The 25,590-nt window shown below is 34.0% G+C and overlaps 1 protein-coding gene across 10 annotated transcripts in view; it reads left to right on the top strand.

The window, feature by feature from the left end:
- Nucleotides 1-25,590, top strand: part of Dlg2 (discs large MAGUK scaffold protein 2) — a 1,918,473-nt gene that overhangs the window by 168,419 nt on the left and 1,724,464 nt on the right. For 2 of the 10 annotated variants that reach the window (XM_090348520.1, XM_090348522.1), the window contains one exon: nt 21,267-21,339. The exons of the other annotated variants lie outside the window; for them this stretch is intronic. In XM_090348520.1, coding sequence (XP_090204646.1) covers nt 21,327-21,339 — 13 coding nt within the window. In that variant the 5' untranslated portion in view covers nt 21,267-21,326. The remainder of the gene's footprint in view (nt 1-21,266; nt 21,340-25,590) is intronic. 10 annotated transcript variants of the gene reach the window in all.

The following is a 25,590-nucleotide window of genomic DNA, read 5'->3' as shown; positions in this document are numbered from 1 at the left end:
TTACTCATTAAAATGATTCTAGAGTGAAACTCCACTCAATGAGATATCAGATGAAAAGCCAATTTAATAAGATTGTGTTAATTACAAGTGTGAACACCATTGTTTGCTCTGAGGAGATTAGAGCTTCATGAGCTTCTCCCTGAACAATGCACTGAAAATTGCATTCCTACAGTTTGCTCATTTTTTTCTTACATGAACAACCGAAATACTTAGTATAAATTTCAGTTAAATTGTAGAAGAATGAATTCTGTACAAGAAAAAAATGTAGGTAATATCAGAAAACACTGATTAGCTATGGAGAAATGGATATCATTTTTTAAACCCAAGGAAGCTATTGGGGATTGCTAATATTCTATCATTAACTTATACAGAGAAGAAAAATCCTTTCTTAAGTTACATCAGTGAAGATTCAGTCACTACATATTTATCAAACATCTAGCAAATGTGATACCATGTGGAATGTTGACGATTCAAGAATAGACGATTCAGTGTCAGGCTCTAGGTAAGAGTTTATTATATTGTTTAGAAGACATTACTGACAGACCTGATCTAAACATAGCCATATAGCTATATAGAATCCACTAAATTTTGCTGGTTCTAATCTTATAGTTTTCACCTTGAGAACTTGAGTACAATGTTCCTTTCACTGTTTTAGTTCAAAACTCCATTGTTTTTACTTTGAATATTGCAATAATATTGTCTTAAATATTAATTCTATTAAAAAATAAATGAATTGTTCAGAATCAAAATTCTATAGGAATTAGAAAAGGTTGGGAATTAGTAAACTCTGCTTGTAAATTAGAAGAGTTATAATATTCATATACCACCAAAATGTAGGGTATTGAATTCTCCAGGTTTTTTTCCTCCTCTCACAGAAGTTCAAGTAAACCCTGTAGTGGCAAGATTATCACACTGAATATTGCAGAACTTGGAAGTAAGGCTATAATGCTTCCTTGGACCTAAGAACCAAATTAAAAAAGAAACAAACATGCAATCCAGTGGGAAGGGAAAGGGCCATCTCTTGTTGTCTTTTCTAAGACAGCACAGCACCACATGCAAAGAGTTCCTCTGGATATATGCTTCCTACAGTGAAAAGGTAAAATGAAGGTGAACATTTAGCTTCCATCCCTTTTGGAGCTTCTTCACAGGAAGCTTGCTCCTGTCTCAGTCTGTGGTGAGGTTCATAAATGCTGGCAGTGCTAATCCACCTGAAGCCTGTGAGCAACAAAAAAAGAGACAGGTGCTGCTAGTGGAGGCTAATGCATGGAACACTTGGCTGTTGCTCCTCAGAGCATCAGAGAAACTCTACAGTAGTATCATTCTGTATGTTCCCTCCTTGCCTAGGCTCATTTGGGAAGGTACTGTATTAGCTTTAGAGCTCTTGACATTCTCCTTGTTTTGGCTTACGGTGCATTACAGCACTGAAACAGCTTTAGGAATCAAAGGTTTAGGGACTAAGACAGCCAGCCTGCTCAGAACTTATTGATAGCCATATTGTATAAAGATGGCTATAAATAAGCTGGACAGCACAGACTGGAATAAATGCTTGATTTACTGAGAAGGATCAAGAACAGTCAGGGAAAGTTGATTTCAATAAATGGGCAACATAAAATTTTTGTGAACAACTCTAAATACAAAATAAATCTCTTCAGAAAGCTCATCAAACTTGAAGAAAATGCAAAGACATAATTCCTAAATTTATGTGTCTGCGTTCATTAATTTTGATGACTGGAGATTAACAACTTAGAAGAGATTCAAATAAGACTTTGAAAAATCAAACAGGAATAATGAAGCTAAAGAATACAATGAATGATATTAGAAATTCAGGCGAGAACACCAACAAAGAGTTGGTCAAGCAGAAGAAAGATCAATGAGCTTGAAGACAGGCTATTTAAAACTGCAGTGGAGAAGTAGGATGAAGAAAGCTTATGGGATTTAAGGGACAGCCTCAAACTACAAATAATGGTGTCATTGACATTCAAGAGAAAGTAAAGAAAGAAAAAAGGGTAGAGAGCTTATTCAAAGAAATAATAGCAGGAAAATGTCCAAACTTAAATAAAAGTATAGGCTAATAAAAGTATAGGCCCATAATCCTAGCTTTTCAAGAGGCTCAGATGTGAGGATCATGATTTGAAGTCAGCTAATGCTCCCAAATCAGTGAGATTCTCATGTCTAATCACTAAAAAGTGAGAAGTAGGACAGCAGTTCAAGTGGTAGAGTATAACGCCAGCCTTGAGTGAAAAAGTTAAGGGACAATGCCTAGGTCATGAGTTCAAGCCCAACCACTGGCACAAAAATAAAGAAGTATAAATATCTTGGCGAAATGTAAGCAGTCTGATTATACTGAACTAACACTACCTGGAGACATGCTAGTCAGACAAACTGTCAAAGGCCTAATGTCAAGAGCAGATCCTGAAAGCACAGGAGAAGAAGCAAATAATACACAAGGGAGTTCAGATATGCTGGATCAGAGAGACTTTGCAGTACAAACTCTACAATCCAGGAGAGTACCACTCAGAGTGGTATTGAAGGAAAAGATCAGTAAAAAAGAATATTGTAGGGACCAGGAGCGTAGTCTTGTGGTAGAGTGCTTGCCTAGCACTGGGCTTGATTCCTCTGTACAACTTACACAGAAAAAGCTGGAAGTGGTTCTGTAGCCCAAGTGGTAGAGCGCTAGCCTTAAGAAAGCTCAAGGACTATGCCCAGGCCCTGAGTTCAAGTTCCAGGACTGGCAAAAAATAGAGAAAGATTATTGTACATAGCCAAGCGGTATTCAGAAATGGAGCAATAAGAACGTTTATAGAAAAAACCTAGGGAAATTCTTCACTACCAGACCTGTCTTATAAGAGATACTAATAGTAGATTTTCAAATTGAAAGAAAATGATTTCCATCTATAACACATGAACATCTGAAAGTATAAAATAGCACAGGGCTCTGAAACCTAAGACTGCCTTCACAAACCAGAAGTTTCTCAATAAAATACCATGTATCCTAAATCCTTTAAACACATAACACATACTAGAAATACTTCGTCCAGAAATGGGAAGAGCAAATGAATGAAATAAATTTTATGGGGCAAAATCTAAATATATGTAATACACAAATAATATATAGATAAATATGTAAATGTATAAGTGAATATATAATCATGTAAGTAATATATATACACTAAATAACAATATTGTAATCAAGGATGGACACACATTACAATGATGATCCCATAAGTTTATGTAACATAGTGACATTGTAGCCATGCATTATAGCCATATTTTTTACAAAGTACCCTCTGCACAAGCTTCCTAACAATACTTTTCTCAGATGTATGTCTTTTGTGAAGTAATATATAACTGTGCTCTACTAGTAAAACATAACAAATGATATCTGTGAGAGGATATATTCAAAAAGCAAAAGCTTGCGGTTATTGATTAGTCAATGGAGTAGGATATTCTAATGGAATACATAGTTGTTGGAAAATTGACATGATTATTTCTTATGAATAATAGCAGTTTGTATTTCTCTTGCTTTGAATGGCTAACTATAATAGGCCCATATCAGACTTAGCAAAAACTGACCTCTAAGGATAATCCCATAAATATTTATGTTCAGGAATGAAAATTTATTTTGAATTTTATCTATCAGTATCAAATATGAATGCCTTTTCTCATCATTATGTAAAAGAAGGATGTTTTGTTATTTCTCAGTTTGAAGCAAATAGCCTACAAAATATCATACTGTGTTAAAGGAAGAAATGCCTTTGAAGGGTAAAAATTATTCAGCAAGTACACTGTATAAACAAGAACCAAAAAGAACATGGAATTACTGTGAACTACAGTAGATGGAGATAAAGAAGACTCAATTTTATTATGCTATGATTTCCCAGAAAAAGGCATCAGATGGAAAATGTGTGACTCTTCTACCCCCTTTCTTGCAACTTGTCTGAAATATGCAATTGCTTCTTATCTGATTACAATGGATGGCTCAGGAAGTTTGTAATGAGATTCAGATTCTTTAATCTGTAAGCTTCTGATTCTAAAGAGCAAAGCTATTATCTTCTGATAGGCATATGGTGATCTGTGCAAGATGGGACACACCCTTGCATCTCAAATGCAGGTAGCTTATTAATTTAAAAAAATGAAATATAAGCATGACTAAAAAGGAATACTATTAAACCTATCTCTTGAACAGAAAACAGGACCAATATTTAAAAATGATCTGGCACTGAGGAAAATGTTACCCTATTACTACCTTTGTCTATGTCTTAAAATGGTTTATATAGAACTATATAGAAATGTTATAAACATTTCAGAAGTTAAAATAAAAAATTAAATTAAAGTGACCCGTGGTCATAATCTCCATACTCTTGAGACAGAATCAGAAAGATTGCAAGTTGAGATCAGCCTGAGCTATACAGTGAGTTCCAGGCTATCCTGATTTATAGAGCATGATTATATCTCTCTGTTGACATACCCTTTTTTAAAAATTGTTAAACATGAATGTCTCTGTGGTCTCCCAGGAGAAAGCCAGTTTTTCTCAGAACAGTTTAGATTATTTACTTCTTGTTTGGCATGAACTACTAAATAAACAGGGAAGAGTTACTACATATTCCTTAATATATTAAATTAACAAGAACTACATTTGAACTGGGCACCAGTGGGTCATAGCTGTAATCCTAGCTACTCAGGAGACTGAGATTTGAGGATTGCAGTTCAAAGCTAGCCTGGAGATAAAGATTCCTGAGACTCATCTCCAATTCATTATCAGAAAACTGGAAATGGTACTATGGCTCAAAGTGGTAAAGTGCTAGCCTTAAGCTGAAGAGCTCAGGGACAGTGCTCAGGTTCTGAGTTCAAGCCTTACAACCAACTAAAAAAGAAAGAAAGAAAGAAAATGAATTGCATTTGACTATCCTTTATTTTATTTTAATTTTGCCAGTCCTGGGGCTTGAATTTAGGACCTGGACACTGTCCCTGAGCTTCTTTTTCTCAAGGCCTAGTGCTCCACCACCTGAGCCACAGCGCCATTTCTGGCTTTTTCTGATTATGTGGTACCGAGGAATCGAACCCAGGGCCTCATGCGTGCTAGGCACATTCTCAGATCTAATTATCATTTTAAAAGTTAAGGTATAAAAAACAATATGAAGGCTAGGAGTTTGACCTAGTGGTTAAAGTGCTTGCCTAGCATGCACGAAGACCTGGGTTCGATTCCTTGGTACCATATACATAGAAAAAAAGCCAGAAGTAGTGCTGAGGCTCAAGTGGTAGAGCTCTAACCTTGAGAAAATCCAAGGACAGTGCTCAGGCCCTGAGCTCAAGCCCAGGACTGGTAAAAAAAAAAAACCAATATGAAAGGAAAACAACAGTTATCTCTTAGTAGTGACTTTTGCTTTAGCACTCATGAAAATGTGAGACAGAAATCTTTTGAGAAATAAGTATTCATATACATATGCAAATATGTAAATATATGAAAGAGAGATGAGAGACTTGGTCCTTTCAATCAATTTAATTTAGTTTAAAATTTAAGTTAAGGGGCTGGGACTTTGGCTTAGTGGTAGAGTGCTTGCCTAGCAAGCACAAAGACCTGGGTTCAATTCTTCGGTACCATATACATAGAAACGTCTGGAAGTGGTGCTGTGGCTCAAGTGACAGAGCTCTTGAGAAAGCCTTGAGAAAGCCCAAAGACAGTGCTCAGACCCTGAGTTCAAGGAACTGCCAAAATGCTAAAATTTAGCAAATCATATATTTTAATGTTATGCATATTTTTCTACAAGTTCAAGTTTGCAATGTTTCTGTTCTTTTTTTCTCCTCTTTTGCTTAGCAGCATGTTTCAGTAAGATAGCTTAATTCTTTTAAATTTTCTAAACTGTCCCTTTAGCACCAAGTGGACTATCTTTTTACAGTTAATTATATGATTTAATAATTTTAAAGGAACAGTTATTGCAGTTATTGTTACACACACATTTTTACTTCCTACCCTCTTCTAAATAAGGAGAGAAGATTTAGTTAGAAAAGTTAATAGAATTATTGTAAAATATATATAACATGCACGTTATTTCCTATGTGTAAATTTCATACACAGCTGAGTAATATTATATATTTGAATCTTTTAATTCCAATTGATGCTTTTGTTTTCCCTATAATTAATAGACTTTTCTTTATTGTTTTTTTATGTGTCAATCACTAATTTAATTTATGGAAAGACTTGCAAAAACTCTTAAGTGAAGTACACCCAAACCAAAGAAACATAGACTCCATGGTTTCCTTCATTTGTAATAATTAGTATATGTCTAGGATTGTCTTAGCAGAGGATCACAATAGCTCAATAGCTATGTATGTATGACCATATCTGATGATGCTAAGTGAAATGAACTTCAAGATATGGTAACAAGAGGTTTTCTTTGTGGTTGATTTTAATGTTCTATGTGAAGTTATTTCTTTTTTCTTTCATTTTTCTTTTTCCTCTATGGTTTTACCGCTGTTGTTATTGTATCTGATTTTGGTACTTGGTATATTGTATAATATGTTCATTTGAGTTAGGAAGGGAAAGGGAAAAACAAAATGGTGAGACAAAGGGTGAGTAAATCAATGCAACAATGATACTCTCAAGATAGTATGTTGGAAATGAAGTTTACAATTTGAGGGAGAGGGTTGGGGGAGGGGAAGTGGAAGAAAAATGTGGGAGAGGGTAACAATGTTTGACAAGAAATGTATTCACTACCCTAGGTATGTAACTATAGCCCCTTTGTATATTACTCTAACAATAAAATTAAATAAAAAATTAATTTAAAATTCTCAGTAATGTCAAATTCATATCAGCATATATATTCAGATTCATTAGATAATCTATTAGTTTTACTATTGGATAAAATATTTGCAGTATATTTCTAGTCTTCTACTTTTTTTTTATCCTAATTACATGATGCTTTTCCTAAGCCCTTTTCTTTAAATACCACCTGGAAACTTTGCTTACCTTTCTTGAGTTAGTACTTCTTATCCTTGGTATACAATATCGACTCCCTGACAGGTTTATTTTATATTTTGTGAGGCACCAGTGACTTTATTATAACAGATTTATATGAGATACTTTGTGATATTTTTCCATGCTTGTAAATGACCTGCTATAATTTAATATTTGGCTAGATATAGAATAAAATTCAAAAGTATTTTTTTCCTCAGCAATTTGAAGCCATTTTTCACTGTTTTCTAGCTTTAAAATTTTGCTTTTGAGAAGTTTAGAATCATTCTAATTTCTAAATCTTTGTGTGTGACTTCTCTTCAAAATCCCCCCATTCCTTCCCCAGGATGCTTTTATTATTTTGTTATTAGTATTCTAGAATATTATTTTTTTTTTCATTTTGTGGTGGACCTGGGACTTGAACTCAAGACCTGGGCACTGTCATTGAGCCTGTTTTTGATTAAGACTACTGGTCTACTTCTTTAAGTAACTATTCCACTTCCAGCTTTTGGTAGTTAATTGGAAATCAGACTCTTCAGGTATTTCTTGGCCACGCTGGCTTTGAACCACAATCCTCTGAACTCAGATTCCTGAGTAGGTTGACACCTGGCTATTATGATTTTTTTCATGTGGTTATTGATTGCTGAGATCTTAAAGTCTTTCATGCTTGTAAAAGTACTATATATTGTTTTATTGATCATTTCTTATATTTATATCTTAGATTTGTGGATTTTCCCCCTGCATTCACTTTCTTTTTTGTTCTACCCTATAGGAGATTTCTTCACTATAGATTTATTGAATCTTTTTATTTCTTTTTTTTTAGGAGGAAACATCTTTACTAAAAATTATCTGAGTATCATACTCCAAGAATATCTTACATATTAACAATCTTACATATCAATAAGAAAATAGATGTTATCTGATATATTGAATTTATTTGTATTTGGATATTTGAAATTTGATAGGGAAGGGGGGAAAACCAAGACAGGTGGGGGGTGTGGGGGGGGGAGGGAAATGGGTACCAAGACATGTGAAAGGGTATCAATGTATGTGAATTAATGCACCTTCTATCTGGCAAATATCATGTAACCCTTTTACTAATTACAATAAAAAAATTAAAAAAAGAAAATAGATGAGGATTATCTCAAGACCAGAGACAGAAAAGATATAATTAATGTCACCATTAGCATATAGCTTAAAATTCTATTATGCAATGTGTACAATGTGTTAATGTCAGAATTGCTAAAATATAAAATATAATTTATATTAATCTTTTTATTTCTGACTCAAATTTTTGATGATGTGTTATTCTCTGAACTAAACTGATTACTCATGAAATACTGTCTTATCTAGCACAAACTAATAATGATTGCATTTTGATATTTCCTTTTTCTCATTTTATATCTGCTTCATCTAAAGTATTATTATTAGCTTGATACTCTTTCAGAAGCATCAATAAGATTTTTGTGATCTTTGAGTTTTCTGCTCATATAAAAATTTGGGGCATTTCCACCTGGATAGAGGCTTTGAAAAGAACTTGTCAATCAGGACTTTATAACAAAGTGATTGGCTAACTTGATTAAATGGCAAAATTCCAGTATCCACATGTTACAATCTTTTCTTTGGAACTGGTCACCTTGTTTATAAGAGGACACTTGAGCATTTTATTTGGGAGCTATGCCTGCCTGGTCTTTTTAGTTAAGTTAGGTAAGAAAGCAGTTGTAGTATAATATGTTTACTTAATTTCTATGTTTCATCACATTATTGCTATTATCTTTGGCTGCATCCCCTAGTCAAAAACTCTTTTTTTTAATATTTTTTATTGTAATTAATAAAAGGGTTACATGATATTTCCCAGATAGAAGGTGCATTAATTCACATACGTTGATACCCTTTCACATGTCTTGGTCCCCAGTACCCTCCCCCCCATACCCCCATCTTGCTTTTTCCCCCTTCCCTATCCAATTTCAAACAACCAAATACAAATATATCCAATATATCAGATAACAAAGTGAGATACTGTAACAATATGATATAACCAAGGGACAGCAAAAGAGATGAGAGATAACATAGTACATTAAGGACAACAATCATTCATTATATGGCTTTTGTTTCAATATCCTGGAGGTCCTTTCAATTAACTTCATACTATATGGCTTTATGTATCAAGGTTTTGCTCTATTGCAAATCTCTGCTAGGAGAGCTCAAGGTTTCTACTGATTAGGACAAATGAGGGAAACCATTCAGCCTAAGTTCCTTTGAGTCTGGCTTACTTCACTTAATATGATTTTTTCTAAGTCTTTCCATTTCCTAACAAATGGGTCGATGTCGTTTTTTTCTGACAGCAGCATAGAATTCCATTGTGTACAAATGCCACATCTTGTTGATCCACTCATCAACTGAGGGACATCTAGGTTGGTTCCATATCTTTGCTATGGTGAATAGTGCTGCAATGAACATTGTTGTGCTAGTGGATTTAGTATGCCCTAGTTTCTGGATGGTTGGGTAAATGCCAAGTAGTGGAATTGCTGGGTCATAGGGGAGCTAGGCTTGGGGAAGGAGTGAAGAAGACAGTTATGGACCTAAACATTTCATGGATCATTTTTCAACAAGTCTCCTGTATTAGACAGATTTACCAGATATCTGGTATTTGAAATTCTTGATCTTGTTTCCAGCTTATTCCATTTCTTCTTTAAGTCTTTTGGATCAGTTATTTTCTAGAGCCTTTTTGACTTACACCTTTTTTCTGTTGCCTCATTCCCAATTCTTTTTGTTTTAGAGAGCGGTATGTTTTGAAAATATCCTTACTAGCATCTGTTTTGCAAGAGAGTAAAACTAAATGGATCTTTATGCAATCTTTTTTTCTCTACTATGGAAGTGCCATTGATTTTTTTAAAGTATAGATTACAAACAGTTCAGATAATTTGAATTAGTCCAGTAGTAGTGATGGGACAATGTTTTCTTGACAATTTTTTTTAAACTAGTCCTGGGCTTGGCAGGTAGTTGAATCTTTCCTTTACATATCATCTTTTTTTTTTTTTTGCCAGTCCTGGGCTTGAGCTCAGGGCCTGAGCACTGTCCTTGGACTTTCTCAAGGCTAGAACTCTACCACTTGAGCCTCAGCACCAGTTCCAGCTTTTTCTATGTATGTGGTACCACGGAATTGAACCCAGGCCTTTGTGCATGCTAGGCAAGCACTCTACCACAAGGCCAAACTCCCGGCCCCCTCAACAAATTTTTAAATTTCAATTGCATCAGCCTCTTGCTCACGTTCTTTAATTTTTTTCTAAAGTTTACATGAAACATTGCTATTCTCATATTTTCCTCTCTCTTTATCTTGTGATATTCATGGTCCATTGCTTAAAATAGTCCCAGTTTATAAGCTTCACATTCAAGGCTGTCTGTAATCGATACTGATATTGAGAAAGACATCTATTTATATCATTTACATGTCTTTTCCATTTGTTTCTCTAATAGAAACTTGTTTCAGTTAGTTTGGCTTCCTTCTTTCTCCTTATTTCATTTCTAATTCTGGATTATCAAACATTTACAAAGTAGGCATGGTAGGGCCTGCTTATGATCCCAGTTATTTAGATAGTAAAGGTGGAAAGATTCAGAGTTCAGTCAAGACAAAATTAGAAGACCCTATTTCAAAAACAAATGTGCAGCCAAAGATCTGCAGCATGGCAGAAGTAGTTGAGTGCTTACCTAGCATGTACTGTCCTGTTTTCAATCTCAGTATTACAAAAAGCAAAATCACATGTCATGTACCCAGATTTTCAAATCACAAACTGGAGAAATACCTTTGTCTTTATGTACTTGCATTCAAATGAGAGACACATATTTACCAATGTTAAACTGAAATCGGTATATATACAGTAATACTATTCTTACAGAATAAAAGTGGGATCCCTTGGAAAGATATTTCAATTTTTTTCAAGAAGGTAAGGAAGGTTTAGATAAATAATTAATGTTTGGTCTGAGATTCTAACATGTCTTGCAAACTAAGAATTCCTTGAGCAAATAGTCCTTCAAACTTGTGGGCTTGTTTGAGCTAGGTGAGCCACATGCAGAAGAGCTTGTTGCATTAGAGGAATTATAGGAATAATGAAGATGCAAAATGATGGGCAAGTCCCAGATGGAAGAGTTTTATAATTTAGAAATGTCACATAGTGTGGTGGCTCACACCTGTAATCCTAGTTACTTAGGAGGCTGAGGTCTGAGGATTGTGATTCAAAGCTAGCCCAGGCACTAATGACCGTGAGACTCTTATCTCCAATTAACCACTGGAAGTGGTGCTGTGGCTCAGCGCCCAGACCCAGAATCCAAGCCCCACGACCCACTCCACCCCCCCCCCCAAAAAAAAAATCCCATAGTAACACTGGGAAGGAGAGACTGGAAAAGCATTCCTTCCCGTCAATTTGTCACAATTACAAACTTTCCTGAAATGTTCATTTTTCCCCACCCATAATCTGTCTATTCAACATATATATATATATATATATATATATATATATATATATATATATATATATATATATATTACCAGTCCTGGGCTCGAGCTCAGAGCCTGATCACTGTCCTGGGGCTTCTCAAGGCTAGAGCGCTACTTCTTGAACCTCAGCACCACTTCTGGCGTTTTTCTATGTATGTGGTACCAAGGAATCGAACCGGGTCTTCATGCATGCCAGGCAAGCACTCTACCACTAGGCAAAATTCCTGGCCCTAATTATAAGCTTTTTAATGAAGTTTTAATCTCCTATTTCAGCATGTCATCTTTTTCTTTTTCCTTTGAGTTTTAAAAATGTAATTATACCGCGTTACACTAGATTATAGGTAATTGTAACTTGAGGCTATTTTCTTTGTTTCTGTGTGTACTGCATCTTTTGTCTCTTTCTTCAGAAAATATGCAGGCTTCTAGAAGGCTGAGGATAGTGTGACCCCAGCTTTTTATCTGCTTTAAAAACATACTGACTAAATACATATGCAGTGAGTGAGCAGGGTTGTGATAGATTCTAGAAATGATAAATAAGAAAAACAAATTTTACATCTCCAAAATTAAGGCTGTTGGCTACATTCTTATTAACTACAATCAGATTCTGACTTACACTTCCTGTATTCACAATTAGTATTATGCATTTCACTATGTTTTTACTAATGCAGTAGTTGAAGCACTGGTGAATGTAGACATTCACTAAATGTTGCCTTTTTCTTGGAGGCATCATTTTAGTTGGTTGTATTTTTACTTTGAATTTTTGGGTATAAAAATTGAAAACAAATATGAGCATATATGCCTCACTTATTTAAGAGCCAAAAGAATCATAATATTTTAACCATTTTAGATTTCTTTTTATACCGATTTCAACTTACAGCAACGATGATATATCTTCATTTAATTGTAAATATAGGAAAACTCTAAATAGAAATTAGAAATGAGTTGTATGATAGAAGTAAAGTCATTAAGTCCTATGTGCAGTAGCTAGCCATAGATTTTTTTATATTTCTAAGACCAAAGTTGTCTTACTAGACCCATTTATCATTTTAACTTATGCAGAAATTAATAATTTAATTTATAGTGAACATTTAACTTTTGACAAATATTTTAGATGTTAGAGTAGATATATACATTGTTTCAGTCAAGCTACATGAGTGAACTCTATACATTTGTGTGAACTCTATAATGTTAACTTTTACTAACTAGTTAGATATAGAAGAAAACAGAGTAAAATTCTATTCTTTCTCTGAGAATCAATTATATACTGGTAATCATTTTTTGCTAATATTGTTTGAATATTTGATGGAGATACCTTAATCTACTACAAGTCTGAAAGAAAGTGGATGGTTGTGGTGCTTGGCAAAATAAATATATCTGAGACTTCATTTAAACAGAAAAAGCTTGGTGTGACTATGTGTACTTGTCACCCCAGGTATTGTAAGAAATAAAATTAAGAATCACAGACAAAATGGCTGGCAGTGTAATACAACCAATAGAACACGTGCCTAACAAGCTTACACTCCTGAGTTCAAACTCTAGTATGACTAAAAAATAAAACATGGGGCAGATAGTGAAGAAATACATACATTTACTCCTATTAAATGGATAAGAGGGAAACAAGAAAAAGGCAAGTATTTTTCCTAAAACAAGACTGCACTCATATAGATGTTAAAATATAAGGAATCAAAAAACAAAAACAAAAACAAAAACTACAGTTATGTTAGTGCCAGCTTAATACAACGTCAACAACAGCTTTTAGCTGGAGCAAACTAAAAGTTTGGTAGATAAGTTAACATATAATGTGAAGCTAATTGAAAGGACCTCCAGGATATTGAAACAAAAGCCATATAATGAATAATTGTTGCCCTTAATGTACTATGTTGTCTCTCATCTCCTTTGCTATCCCTTGGTTATCTCATATTGGTATAGTATCTCACTTTGTTATATGATATATTGAATTTATTTGTATTTGGATATTTGAAATTTGATAGGGAAGGGGGGAAAACCAAGACGGGAGGGGGTGTCGGGGGGAGGGAAATGGGTACCAAGACATGTGAAAGGGTATCAATGTATGTGAATTAATGCACCTTCTATCTGGCAAATATCATGTAACCCTTTTACTAATTACAATAAAAAACAAAAAAGGAAAAAAAAAGGAAAAAAATAAGTTAACATCCCTGGCCTCAAATGATCTCTCAGAATAATTGAGCTTAAAACAAAAACAAAAACAAAAACAAAAACAAAAACCCATGGCCATGTGCAAGTGGCTCACACCTGTAATCCTAGCTAATCAGGAGGCTGAGATCTGAGGTTCAAGGTTTATAACTGGGCCAGGCACGAAAGTGGTGCTGTGGCTCAATTGGTAGAGTGATAAGCCTCGAGCTGAAGAGCTCAGGGACAGTGCCCAGGCTCAGAGTTCAAGTCCCACAGTTGACAAAACAAACAAAAACGCCACAAAAGTTGAGCTAACAGCTTTTCAGATCAATAAATTCTCGAGTGAAGCAACTTAACAACTGACCACAAAATCTTCCTAAAAAGTCTCACATACTTTCCCGACTGTACTAGCTTTGGACTGTGACCATCAGATCTCAGACCTTTGTGTAGCTAGGATCACAGGCATGAGTCATTGCCTGGCTGCACTGTATATTGAATTTTAAAAGAAAAGGATTTCATTTGATAGCTCCATTATTATATAGTTAAGCATATTTACCCATTTTATTACTCTGTCATATTCCCCCTCAAATCCACATTGTTTTCTTTTATAGTCTCATTGTGTTTCCTTATGACTATTTCAAACACACATGCAATATACTGTGTTCATAATTTCCCACTATCATTATCATCTTTTTTTCCCTTTCCCCTTTTTACTAGTTCTACTCTGGGTCATATCATTTTTATGCCTTTTGTTGGTTACAGATAATACATATGAGAGAAAACATGAAATTTTTGTCTTTCTGAATCTTAATTTGCATCACATTCCAGTTCAATCATTTTCCTACAATTGAGGTAATTCTATTAGTATTACATGTGTAATATGCCACATTTTCTTTATTCATTAATTTGTTTAACATGTAGGCTCCTATATAACTTGGCTATTTTGATAAATGCTACAATAAATATAGGTGTACAGGTGACTGTGTGCTGGCTTGTATTCCTTCATTTATATACACCGGAGTGGTATAAGAGGATCATAAAATAATTCAATTTTTAGTTTTTATTTGAGGAGCCTCTATACTCCATAATGGTTTCACTAATTTACAATGTATAAAGGTTCTTTTCCTTTTCTGCAACACCTCCTTGCCAATATCTGTTATTTTTGAGTTTCTAATGATAGCCATTCTGATTAAAATAAGATGGAATTTCAGTGTCATTTTGATTTGCAGTAACTTTTTTTTTTTTTTGCCAGTCCTGGGCTTGAGCTCAGGGCCTGAGCACTGTCCTTGGACTTTCTCAAGGCTAGAGCTCTACGACTTGAGTCTCAGCACCACTTCTGGCTTTTTTTTTTTTTCTATGTATGTGGTACCGAGGAATCGAACCCGGGTCTTCGTGCATGCTAGGCGAGCACTTTAACCACTAGGCCAGACTCCCGGCCTTGCAGTAACTTTTATTGCTGCTGATCTTGAAGAGCTATTTGTGTATTGACCTTTGTGCTTCCTGTGAGAACTGTTTAGTTGATTTATCTATTTATTAATTATATTATTTGTTGTATTTTTTTTCTAATTTTTTGAACTCCCTATTATTTTGGGTATTAATCCTTCAGATAAATAATGGCAAAGATTTTTCTGCCCTTCTGTTAGCTGTCACTTTTCAGTGGAATTTTTGCTATTGAGAAGGGCCTCTTTCATGTGTTGTTCGTAAGTATGTTAGTAAGATTCTTTGCATTCATTTTCGTCTAGAAAATTGATTTATAATTTCCTTTTTACTATGTCCTCTGTTCTAGTGTGTGTGTGTGTGTGTGTGTGTGTGTGTGTGTGTGTGTGTGTACCATGGCATGAACTCTGGGCTTCATGCACTTACTCATACCCTTACTTCTTTGTTCACAGCGGTGCTACTTGAGCTATTTCACTGGTAAGGCATTTTGCTGGTTAGGATATTGAGTGTCTCAGACTCAATGGTTGAATGAATTTCAACCTTCTAATTTAATTTTCTTGTATAAATAGGATTATAAATGTGAATTGGCACTCAGCCTTATCTGATTTTGGTGTCGGAGTATATAATACTGCCTCAACAGAGCAAGTTTCTATTCTGTGGGATAGGTTGAAGAGCATTGATGCTATTCTTTAAAGATCTGGTAAAACTAAGCAGTGAATACATGAAATCTAGACAGTTTCTTTGTTGGGAGATATTATTACCAGTTCTACTTCATTGTTCATTATTTTCTATTTATGTATATAGAAATTTATCCATTTAATCTAGATTTTCATTAGATGTATCATAAGTGTAGGTTTTCAAAATATTCTCTAATCTCTAATGACCCTCCAAGTTCCATTTGTATTTATTATTATTTTGTCTCTTTTCTTATCACTATTTTTAAAAATTTGGTTTGAACTCTGGGCCTGGGCACTGTCCCTGAGCTCTTCAGCTCAAAGCTACAGTCCTACCCCTTGAGCCACAGCACCACTTCTGGTTTTCTGGTGGTTACTTGGCGGTCAGAGTCTTTTGGACTTTAGTGCCAGGCTGGCTTTGAACTGCAATCCTCAGATCTCAGCCTCCTGAGTAGCTAGGATTACAGGCTTGAGCCACCATGCCCAGCTTATCATTAATTTTTTATTTTATTTATTTATTTATTTATTTATTTTACTGATTTGGGACTCTTATCTTTAATAGTCTTTATTTAATCCACCAGCAAAGTACCTTCCTCCTTATCTTAAAATATTTATATACAAAATTTCCTTTTTATTTTGCCAAATATTACTCTAAGCTGCCATCATTATTGTTTTCTATTTTCTTTTTTTCATATATTTTAATTATAATTAATAGGAGGGTTACATTATATTCACCAGATAGACGGTGCATTACTTCACATACATTGATACCCTTTCTCCTGTCTTGGTCCCCATTTTCCTCCCCCACCCCCGCCCCTCATCTTGTTTTCCTCCCTTCCCTATCCGCCTTCAAATAACCAAAAAGGCATATATACAATATATCAACTAACCAGGAGAAATGCTGTAACAATATGAGATAACCAAGGGACAACAAAAGAGATGAGACATAATATAGTACATTAAGGACAACAATCACTCATTACATGGTTTTTGTTTCTGTGTCCTGGAGGTCCTTTAATTCAGTGTCATTCTATATGGCCTTATGAATCTACATTTTGTTCTATTGTAAATCTCTGCTAGGAGAGCCCCAGTTTTCTACTGATTATGACAAATGAGGGAAACCATTGAGCCTATGTTCCTTTGAGTCTGGCTGACTTCACTTAATATGATTTTTTCCAAGTTTTTCCATTTCCTTACAAATGGGGAAATCTCATTCTTTCTGATGGCAGCATAGAATTTCATTGTGTATAAATACATCTTCTTGATCCAATCATCTACTGAGGGTCATCTGGGTTTGGTTCCATATCTTTGCTATGGTAAATAGTGCTGCAATGAACATCATTGTGCTAGTGGACTTAGTATGTCCTTGTTTCTGGACGATTGGGTAAATGCCAAGTAGTTTGTTTCCTATTTTCTATATAATAGCTCTAGGGTACCTTTCTCTACTTAGATTTTCCTACTGATTACCTTTTTACTGAAATAAAATGGTAAGGCTTCCCAAAATGTGCCTCTCACATTATGTTTCCAGCATCCTGTGAATATTATGATTCACTTTCATTTATTCTTTTGCAGCCTTATTTTCTTATTTTTGATAGTACCAAGTTTTGAACTCAGAGGCACTCCACCACTTTGAGCCATATTTCCTCTCAGCCCTTTGGGTACTTTACTTATTTTTCAGGCAGGGTTACGCTTTTCTGTTTGTTTTTGGCCTAGGGCTGATCTCAAAACTCAGTTCAATAGTAATGCTTCATATATAGCTGTGATGACAGGTCCTCACAACCATTGAGATGGTGCTTACTAACATTTTGCTTGGACTAACTTCACAATGCAATCTGTCTTGGTTTCTTCCTCCTTGTTGGGAAAACAGGTGTAAACAACCACATTATTTACTGCTTCTTGAGCATGAATAGTTCATTTCATCCCTCAGATGGTTTCGCTTCCTTTTTTTTTCCTGTGGAATACTTTTAACCTTAGGTAATAATTTGGCTTGCTTTAACCATTTCTCCTGGTGTCTATATAATTTTATAAAATTATTGATCATTTGATATAAAATATCTCTTTACTTTTCTTCCCTTTGCCCAACATTCTCTTCAGAGCATTTACCACTACCTAAAAATAAATACATTACATATTTATTCACATAATTTTGCATTTTCTCCATAAACTTTAATGTAAGTTCAGTTATTATTCCAACTATTTTGTTCATGGATATTCCTTATACATCATAATAAACTTTCATTGAATAAATAAATGCATCTTTTAAATTGTTAAGTCAGGATAAGATTGACATGAATTCAATAAACCTAGTTCTCTTAACTTTCAGGCTGTAGAAATTTAGACCAATCATTTACTTTTTCTGAGCTTCAGTTTTATTTTCTGTGAATATGGAAGCTCCTTTAATGAATTCTAGAGATGTTTCCATTCCTAAACAATGTCTATGATTCCTATACCATTTCTTTCTTTGGGCCTCCAGTTATTTCACAAATATTTCCCTTACAGAATGTACTGAAGTGTCTGTGGGATGATGTTGAGGTGAGCAATCTGTGAGGTGGCACACGCTGATAATACATCTGTAATATATATGAGAAGTTCTTGGACTGTGATAGATGAATGTTTTCTACCTACATCTTACTCATGGGCTTTATCTGATACAAAGGGAAACAAGGCACAATTGAATGTTCAACTATGATGCCATGTTTCATACAACTGCAATTGCTAATCTGAACTTGGACTTAATAGTGACTTCAAATTATAACTGCTTAGAAATAAGATTTATGCTGTATTCGCCTCAGATTTTAGTGGCAAATAAGAGTCATCTGAAATACAATTTTTTTGACTGTGCCTTCTTCAGAGAGAGTACAAATAAAACTAAACTGTGTCAAATGTATTATGTAATGCACAGTTAATATTATCTAATGCTATCTCTATGGATTATGTCTCAGTGACCTATCTTGAAAGATAGATTGCTTCTTCCTTAATCATTTCCAAGACACTCAAAAATTGTTTTGTTTCTCTTCCCTATGACACATTACAGATGATATTTCCATACAATATGAACTTCATAGCTCAACACACATTGCTTAAATTGCATCAAAAGACTTTCTTCAAGATACAGAGGATAATATTTAAATGGATTGTGTGATGTAGCTCTAATAAAAACATTTACATATACTAAGAATCCCTGAATAACTTGAAAAGAATATTTGTGCTATTAAAAAGCAATAGAGAAAACCACAAAGAAGGAATCATCTACCAGACTACTAAATAAAGTTAATGGCCCACAGGAATTAATTTTTCAGGTTCATGGTTAGGCTAAACTTTAATATAAAATGTTTTAGATGGTTTTGGAAGAGAAGTGCCCATTGTATTTATTTATTTATTTATTTATTTATGCATTCACTTATTTATTTATTTACCCGTCCTGGGCTTGAGCACAGGGCCTGAGCACTATCCTTGGACTTTCTAAAGGCTAAAGCTCTACCACTTGAGCTTCAGCACCACTTCCAGCTTTTTTCTATGTATGTGGCACCGAAGAATCAAACCCAGGTCTTTGTGCATGCTAGGCAAGGACTCTACCACTAGGCTAAACTCTCGGCCCCAGAAGTGCCCATTTTTGACATTATTTAGAAAAATGAAAAAAATTAAAGAATTTCTTGAATGTTTTTCACTATTTTTAAGGTTAAAAACCTCTGTGGTTTGGGAGATTTAGTAATATATTATGTAGTTAAAAGGAGTTGTTTAGAAGTATACTATTCTAACATAGATGTCTATAAAAAGATGTAGGTCATTTAGGTACAGTCATTGAAAAGTACAGTCATATTTAAAGTCTCCTAACAGTCATTTGGTGTTTTTAAAATTGTTTTTCAATTTTTATGTTTGTTCAACTTTTTCATTAGGTTCAGTTAATTGTACAGGGGTTTTTATTTTGACGTGTCCATACATGCATATAATGTACATTAATCAGACATATCCCATCCTCTCTTTTCCTTCATCCCCAGTCTCAGCAAGCTTCATAGTTCCATTGTATACATGCACATAAACATTTTTAGTATATTAATCTTCCTTTGCCCTCCCAGTTGTATTCAATGCATTTATGATCTCTTATGTTGAAAATAACTTACTGTCATTTACAAAATAATGATGATTATGTTGTATGGTTAGTTGGTGATGACTTTATTTGTAGATGAAATAAACAAAGATAAATTGCTTATTTTAGCTTACGAATATATTCATTTAAGTAATGTGATAAAAATTACTACCTTAAATTTATTGTCATGAATCTTAACATCAACAGTGTATCTAATTAGCAGAAATGTTTAGAAGATTGTCAAGAGGTAAGGCTGACAGCGAGTGGAAGATAAAAGATATTTCTTGTTATGTGGCTTTCATGTTTTCTTATGGCCTTTCCTTACTTTTTGAATCATGAAATCTGCCTAATCTATCTATATCTATCTATCTATCTATCTACCTATCTACCTATCTACCTATCTATCTATCTATCTATCTATCTATCTATCTATCTATCTATCTATCTATCTATCTATCAATCATCTATCTCTATCTTGCCAGTTGCCAGTCCTGGGGCTTGATTCTCAGGGCTTTGGCTTTCTCAAGGCTATCACTACTATTGCTTGAGCCACAGTACCACTTCCAGCTTTTTCTGGGTATGTGGTACAGAGGAATTGAACCCAGGGCTCCATGCATGCTAGGTAAGCACTCTATCATGAAGCCACACCCTAGCCCCTGAAATTATTTTTTTAAAGAAATCTTTCTTCATTTTTCTTCTTGCTCCAATTCTTCCTAATCTTTTCTATTCCAGTTGGCTTCCTATTTATTCCTTTTTTCCCTTTTATATTTCAACCATATAGAGTTTGCAAAACCTTTTAGTAAACATTCAATCTATTAAAGATAATAGAAGATAAACTTTGGCTCAGATAAGGTTAGTTTATTCTTCCCTTGAACTGTTTTCCTAATGTATTCAAACTGTATTTCCAACCTTTCTCTAGTCATTGAAATTGCAAACTAATTCTATCACAAATCTCCTGGGCTTCAGTTAGATTCTGTTATGATTTTGTAAATATTGATCAGGGGGCTCCAATTCTCAAAGTGCACTTTCTAGAGAATAATCTTACCATCTTGGGAAATGTATTAGCAGTTTAGTTTATTCAGAGTCCATTTTTACCTGAGAAGAAGTAGTTCTTTTGATTTGATGATTACTTAGGGACACCCATATACTGGTTTAGTTCACATTTAGTGCCCCTAAAACTCCATGTGTGTAAAAGCAGCAAATTATCGATTATCCATTCAGATGGAATAGTACTTGTACTTCAGTTCATTTATTTGATTCTTTGTTCAGTCTCTGGATGGGAAACTAGAAGAATCCTCTTAAATGTTTACTCTTTTGAAGAAAAAAAATAAAAATAGAATGTAGTTTTAGAGCATCTAGCACTATTTTACTTCTCATCATGTTTCCTTGATATAAAAGTTTGTTCTTATCATTGGATTATGAATTTCTTGAGAACAGGTATCTAAATTCTCTTACTTATTTCCTTAGGTTCTGGAGTCTGGTATGCATTGGATAAATGTTTGATTTTTTTTGAGCATCAAAATCATTATGCTGCCTTCAGGTACTTGTCCCTCCAACTTCCTGACACTGATTGTAAGAGTTTTTGTGGATATTGTTCTTTCATAGTTTTTTTTGAATATCTGGAATTTGTAGCTATAAAAAATACCATGTTATAGGTAATGTGTTTTTCAGTGGTCTTTAGTTAGGAGAAAGGGATTATATACTCTTTCAACAGCTTACTTGTACCCACATTTCAAACGTTACCATATACTTCTCTATTCTGTCAGGTGACTGATTTTCTTTCAGGTCCTCAAGCACAGTACAGTTTCTCCCACTTTACAGCTTTTGTGTATACAATTTCCTACCATATGGAATACAAACCTTCTGTGCTCATTTCTCTGTTCAGGCACATTTTACCTTGATAACTGATATACACTCTTTGGATTTCGTCTGAGAATACGAGAGCTACTGATACATTGGAACAGATCATGTTTATTTTGATTCACTAATTTAGAGATTTTAGTGCCATTGAGGGTCTGGATGATACGTCACACAAACATGGTTCTGTCTAAAGTAGGGAACTGTCCTATTAGTTCCCTCTGCCTCTGTGAATTACTCCACATTGGTTTCTATTTGTAGATATCCCTACACTGTGAAACCTGCTCAGGATGCTCATGGATTTCCACGAAACCCAGCATATATATGCTATAATGCGTTGCTGTACATGTTTCTCTGCCTTTCTCCTGTTTCCTTGTTTCCTTCCCAACCTGACTCATGAATAAAAGGATTTTATCCCCAAAAGAAAATATCAATAATTCAATTTGTCTTAGGCATGGTCATCAAAAAGTTGACGAAACAAGAGTGTATGTGTAAGTAATTTCATTTCCATGGGATTTGAACTCATGTTCTATATTAGCAAGGCAAGTACTCTACTACTTAAACCACACATCAAACCCTATGTTACGTCTATTTTTGAAGCATTTCTAACAGACCTATTCTACTTCTGTAACATCAGTAATATCCACAATTAGTTGGTATTTCCAAAATATGGTTTATTAGCTCTGAGCTTAGGATTTGCTTATATTCTAATATTGTCACAATGTTTTAACATTTAGAATATTAAAGTAAATAATTCCTTTTTTATTTCATTTTATTTTTGCACTCATGGGGCTTGAATTCTGCGTCTGGGCACTGTCCCTGAGCTCTTCAGTTCAAGGCTAGCACTCTACCACATTGAGCCACAGCTTCACTTCTGGTTTTCTGATGGTTAATTGGAAATAAGAGTCCAGACTTTTGTGCCTGGACTGGCTTTGAACCATAAACCTCAGATCTCAGCCTCCTGAGTTGCTAGGATTGAAGGCATGAACTACTGGAGACTGACTTTTTTTTTTACTTTTTAATAAAATCTTGAAAGTCAGAAATCTGCTTCTTAGGAATCTTAGCTAGTGTGCTTAGCACATGGTGTGGTCTTAATAAATGTTTCTTGAATGAGAATAACAGACAACTAAAATTTAGAAGCAGCCCAGCTTATTAATTTTTTTCTACATTGGGACATTTTTCAACCTTTGTATGAAGTTCTTCATTAGATACAACTTTTACTATTGAAAATTTTCACACATAAAACTGATTGTGTTATTTTTCAGGAATTTTATTGACATCTTGTTAGATTTATTCTTAAATTATTTTGGAGAGATCTAATGAGTGTTGCAATTGAGGTTATATATTTTCAGAAAGTTATCTGTCGGAGATACCAGACTTTTCAGCTGCTAAATACTGAAAGAAAAAGTAGACACATAAGCAGTTCTGAACCAACAACCAGTAACACAATGTAAAAATAAATTATTTTAATAATGTGGCAGTTTGCAATGGTGAGTCAAGTAATTCACATTAAATGTTAGGTATTTATTGATATTCATGAAGATTATTTTATACACACCATCCCTCTGTGTGTCCTTTATCATTATCACATTGTAACACTATAACATTCTTTTTAATAGAGATTTTGTTAGTTTCTCATGTGCTTAAGTATTCATAAAGGAATATAGAGGCCATTTTCATTTGTTGGGAAGATGTGTAAGTTCTACCCTTGTACTAGTTAACACTAGTTACTGTAGCAGATGAACTCCAAGTCTTAGTGACTGTATATAATGAGCATTAATTTCTTGTCTCCATTGAAATCTAAATGAATTTTCTTTTAGTAGTGACTCAAGAATTTAGCTTTCTTATCCTCTGGATCACTTACATTCTATCCAGGAAAGAGTGAAAAAATGAGGAGTCACTTCAAATACGACATTATCTATCACTATAAAAGAGAATTTAGTTATATGGTTACATCTAAATGTAAAGGAGGCTAGAAAAGTATATCTCACTGCACACTAAAATGCCATGGTGACTACTAGAAATCTCTGTAATAACACCCAATGAGTATGTTTTGGCCTAAAGAACGTAAGGATATTTTTAATGATCAAATCATTTCCAAACACTTGTATATATCTATTAAATGGCAAAAGCTGCTTGCTACTTGGAACATAAGACAGAAGAATAAGAAAATTGCGTAGACAGAAAAACAACCTTATATGAATTTTATGTTTACTGATTTAGAGTTATTTCATTTTTAATGTAATATTTTTACTTTTTAAAGATTTCCATTTGGGTGAAAAGATACTCTAAAAAAGTAAAGGCAACAAATTTGCCTGTTTTATTTTTTTCTGGTAGAATACTGTCTACAAGAATCTAGAACTTCAGGATCTTGGAACTTTGGTATTTGGAAATCTTTCCATGTTATTGATATAAATGAACTGTCAGTGAAAAAAAGTCACCATTAAATTTATACCACCTCAAAGTATGTAAACTATTTTGGGTTTATGATTTCAGTTTTTACATAGCTGAAATCATACCATATATGATTTTTAGGTTTCTTAGTTTTAGATTTCTTATATAAGTTTGAAATTGACTGCCCAACTAACATGGATGATACTATCACAAAATAAGGTATTATCTATTCTTAAATAATAAATACATTCATTCATATAAATATATGCACATACAGAAATATATAAATATATATAAATATATATTCATACATAAGACACAGTATTTTTGTTTGAAGATCCCTAATCTTGTTTGAGATGGAATTAGTAAGTATCTTGTACTATGGGACATTCATTCTAAAGTGGACTAGAGATGGCTAGGCACAGAGACAGCTGACGTTTTATCTATATCATTATTGTATAATGCAATATTTCCATGTATGGATATAATGTTCTTGGATCAAATTTAGTCTCCTATTACTCTTTCTTATCCCCTATCCTTTTTAGAGACATTTTTTATGCTGTTTCATTATTCGATTTTATACATGCAGATGAAGTGCTTTGATCACATACACACTGTCTTCATCCTCTCCTCCCTTCTCACTCTCCCCATTCCATCTGGTTTCTCCCAATACAAACAGTCCTCCTGTTTCACACTCTTGTCATTCTTTTTATTTTTTACACATCTAAATTCCAATATGCAAGAAAACATGGTGTATCTTCTATAATATATATCTATATAAACATATATGTAGACTTAATTCCTTCAAATATATGCCTAAAAATTGTGAAGCAGTGTCATATGATAGTTCTATGAGTTTTTTGAGGAAGTTTCAGGCTAATTTTCATAATAGTATGCATTACTTTACATTTCCACCAACAGTTTATAAGAGTCCTGGCAGTATTTGTTGTTTACTTTTCTTTGTGATTGCTGTTCTAACCACAGTGAAATGGAATCTCAATGCAGGGTTTTTTTTTTCTTTCTTTCTTTTTTTTAATTTATTTTTTATTGTAGTTAATAGAAGGGTTACATTATATTCACCAGAGAGAAGGTGCATTACTTCACAAACATTGATATCCTTTCTCATGACATGGTCCCATTTCCCTCCCCCCCACTCTTTTTGATTTCCCCTCTTCCCTATCCAATTTCAAATAACCAATTAAGCACATATAAAATATATCAGATAACAATGTGAAATATTATAACAATATGATATAACCAAGGGATAGCAAAAGAGATAAGAGATAACATAGTACATTAAGGACAACAATCACTCATTATATGGCTTTTGTTTCTTTATCCTGGAGGTCCTTACATTTAGTGTCATACTATTTGGCCTTATGTCTCTAGAGTTTGTTCTATTGTAAATCTCTGCTAAAAGAGCCCAAGGTTTCTACTAAATTTGACAAATGAGAGAGACTCTTGGGCCTATGTTCCTTTGAGTCTGGCTTACTTCACTTAAAATGAGTTTTTCCAAGTTTTTCCATTTCCTAACAAATGA

Source organism: Megascapheus bottae, chromosome 16, assembly GCF_031878675.1.
Source record: "Megascapheus bottae isolate mThoBot1 chromosome 16, mThoBot2.hap1, whole genome shotgun sequence".
Lineage (NCBI taxonomy): Eukaryota > Metazoa > Chordata > Mammalia > Rodentia > Geomyidae > Megascapheus > Megascapheus bottae.
The sequence above is the reverse complement of the archived record's forward strand: the minus strand, read 5'-3'. Positions and strand labels throughout refer to the sequence as shown.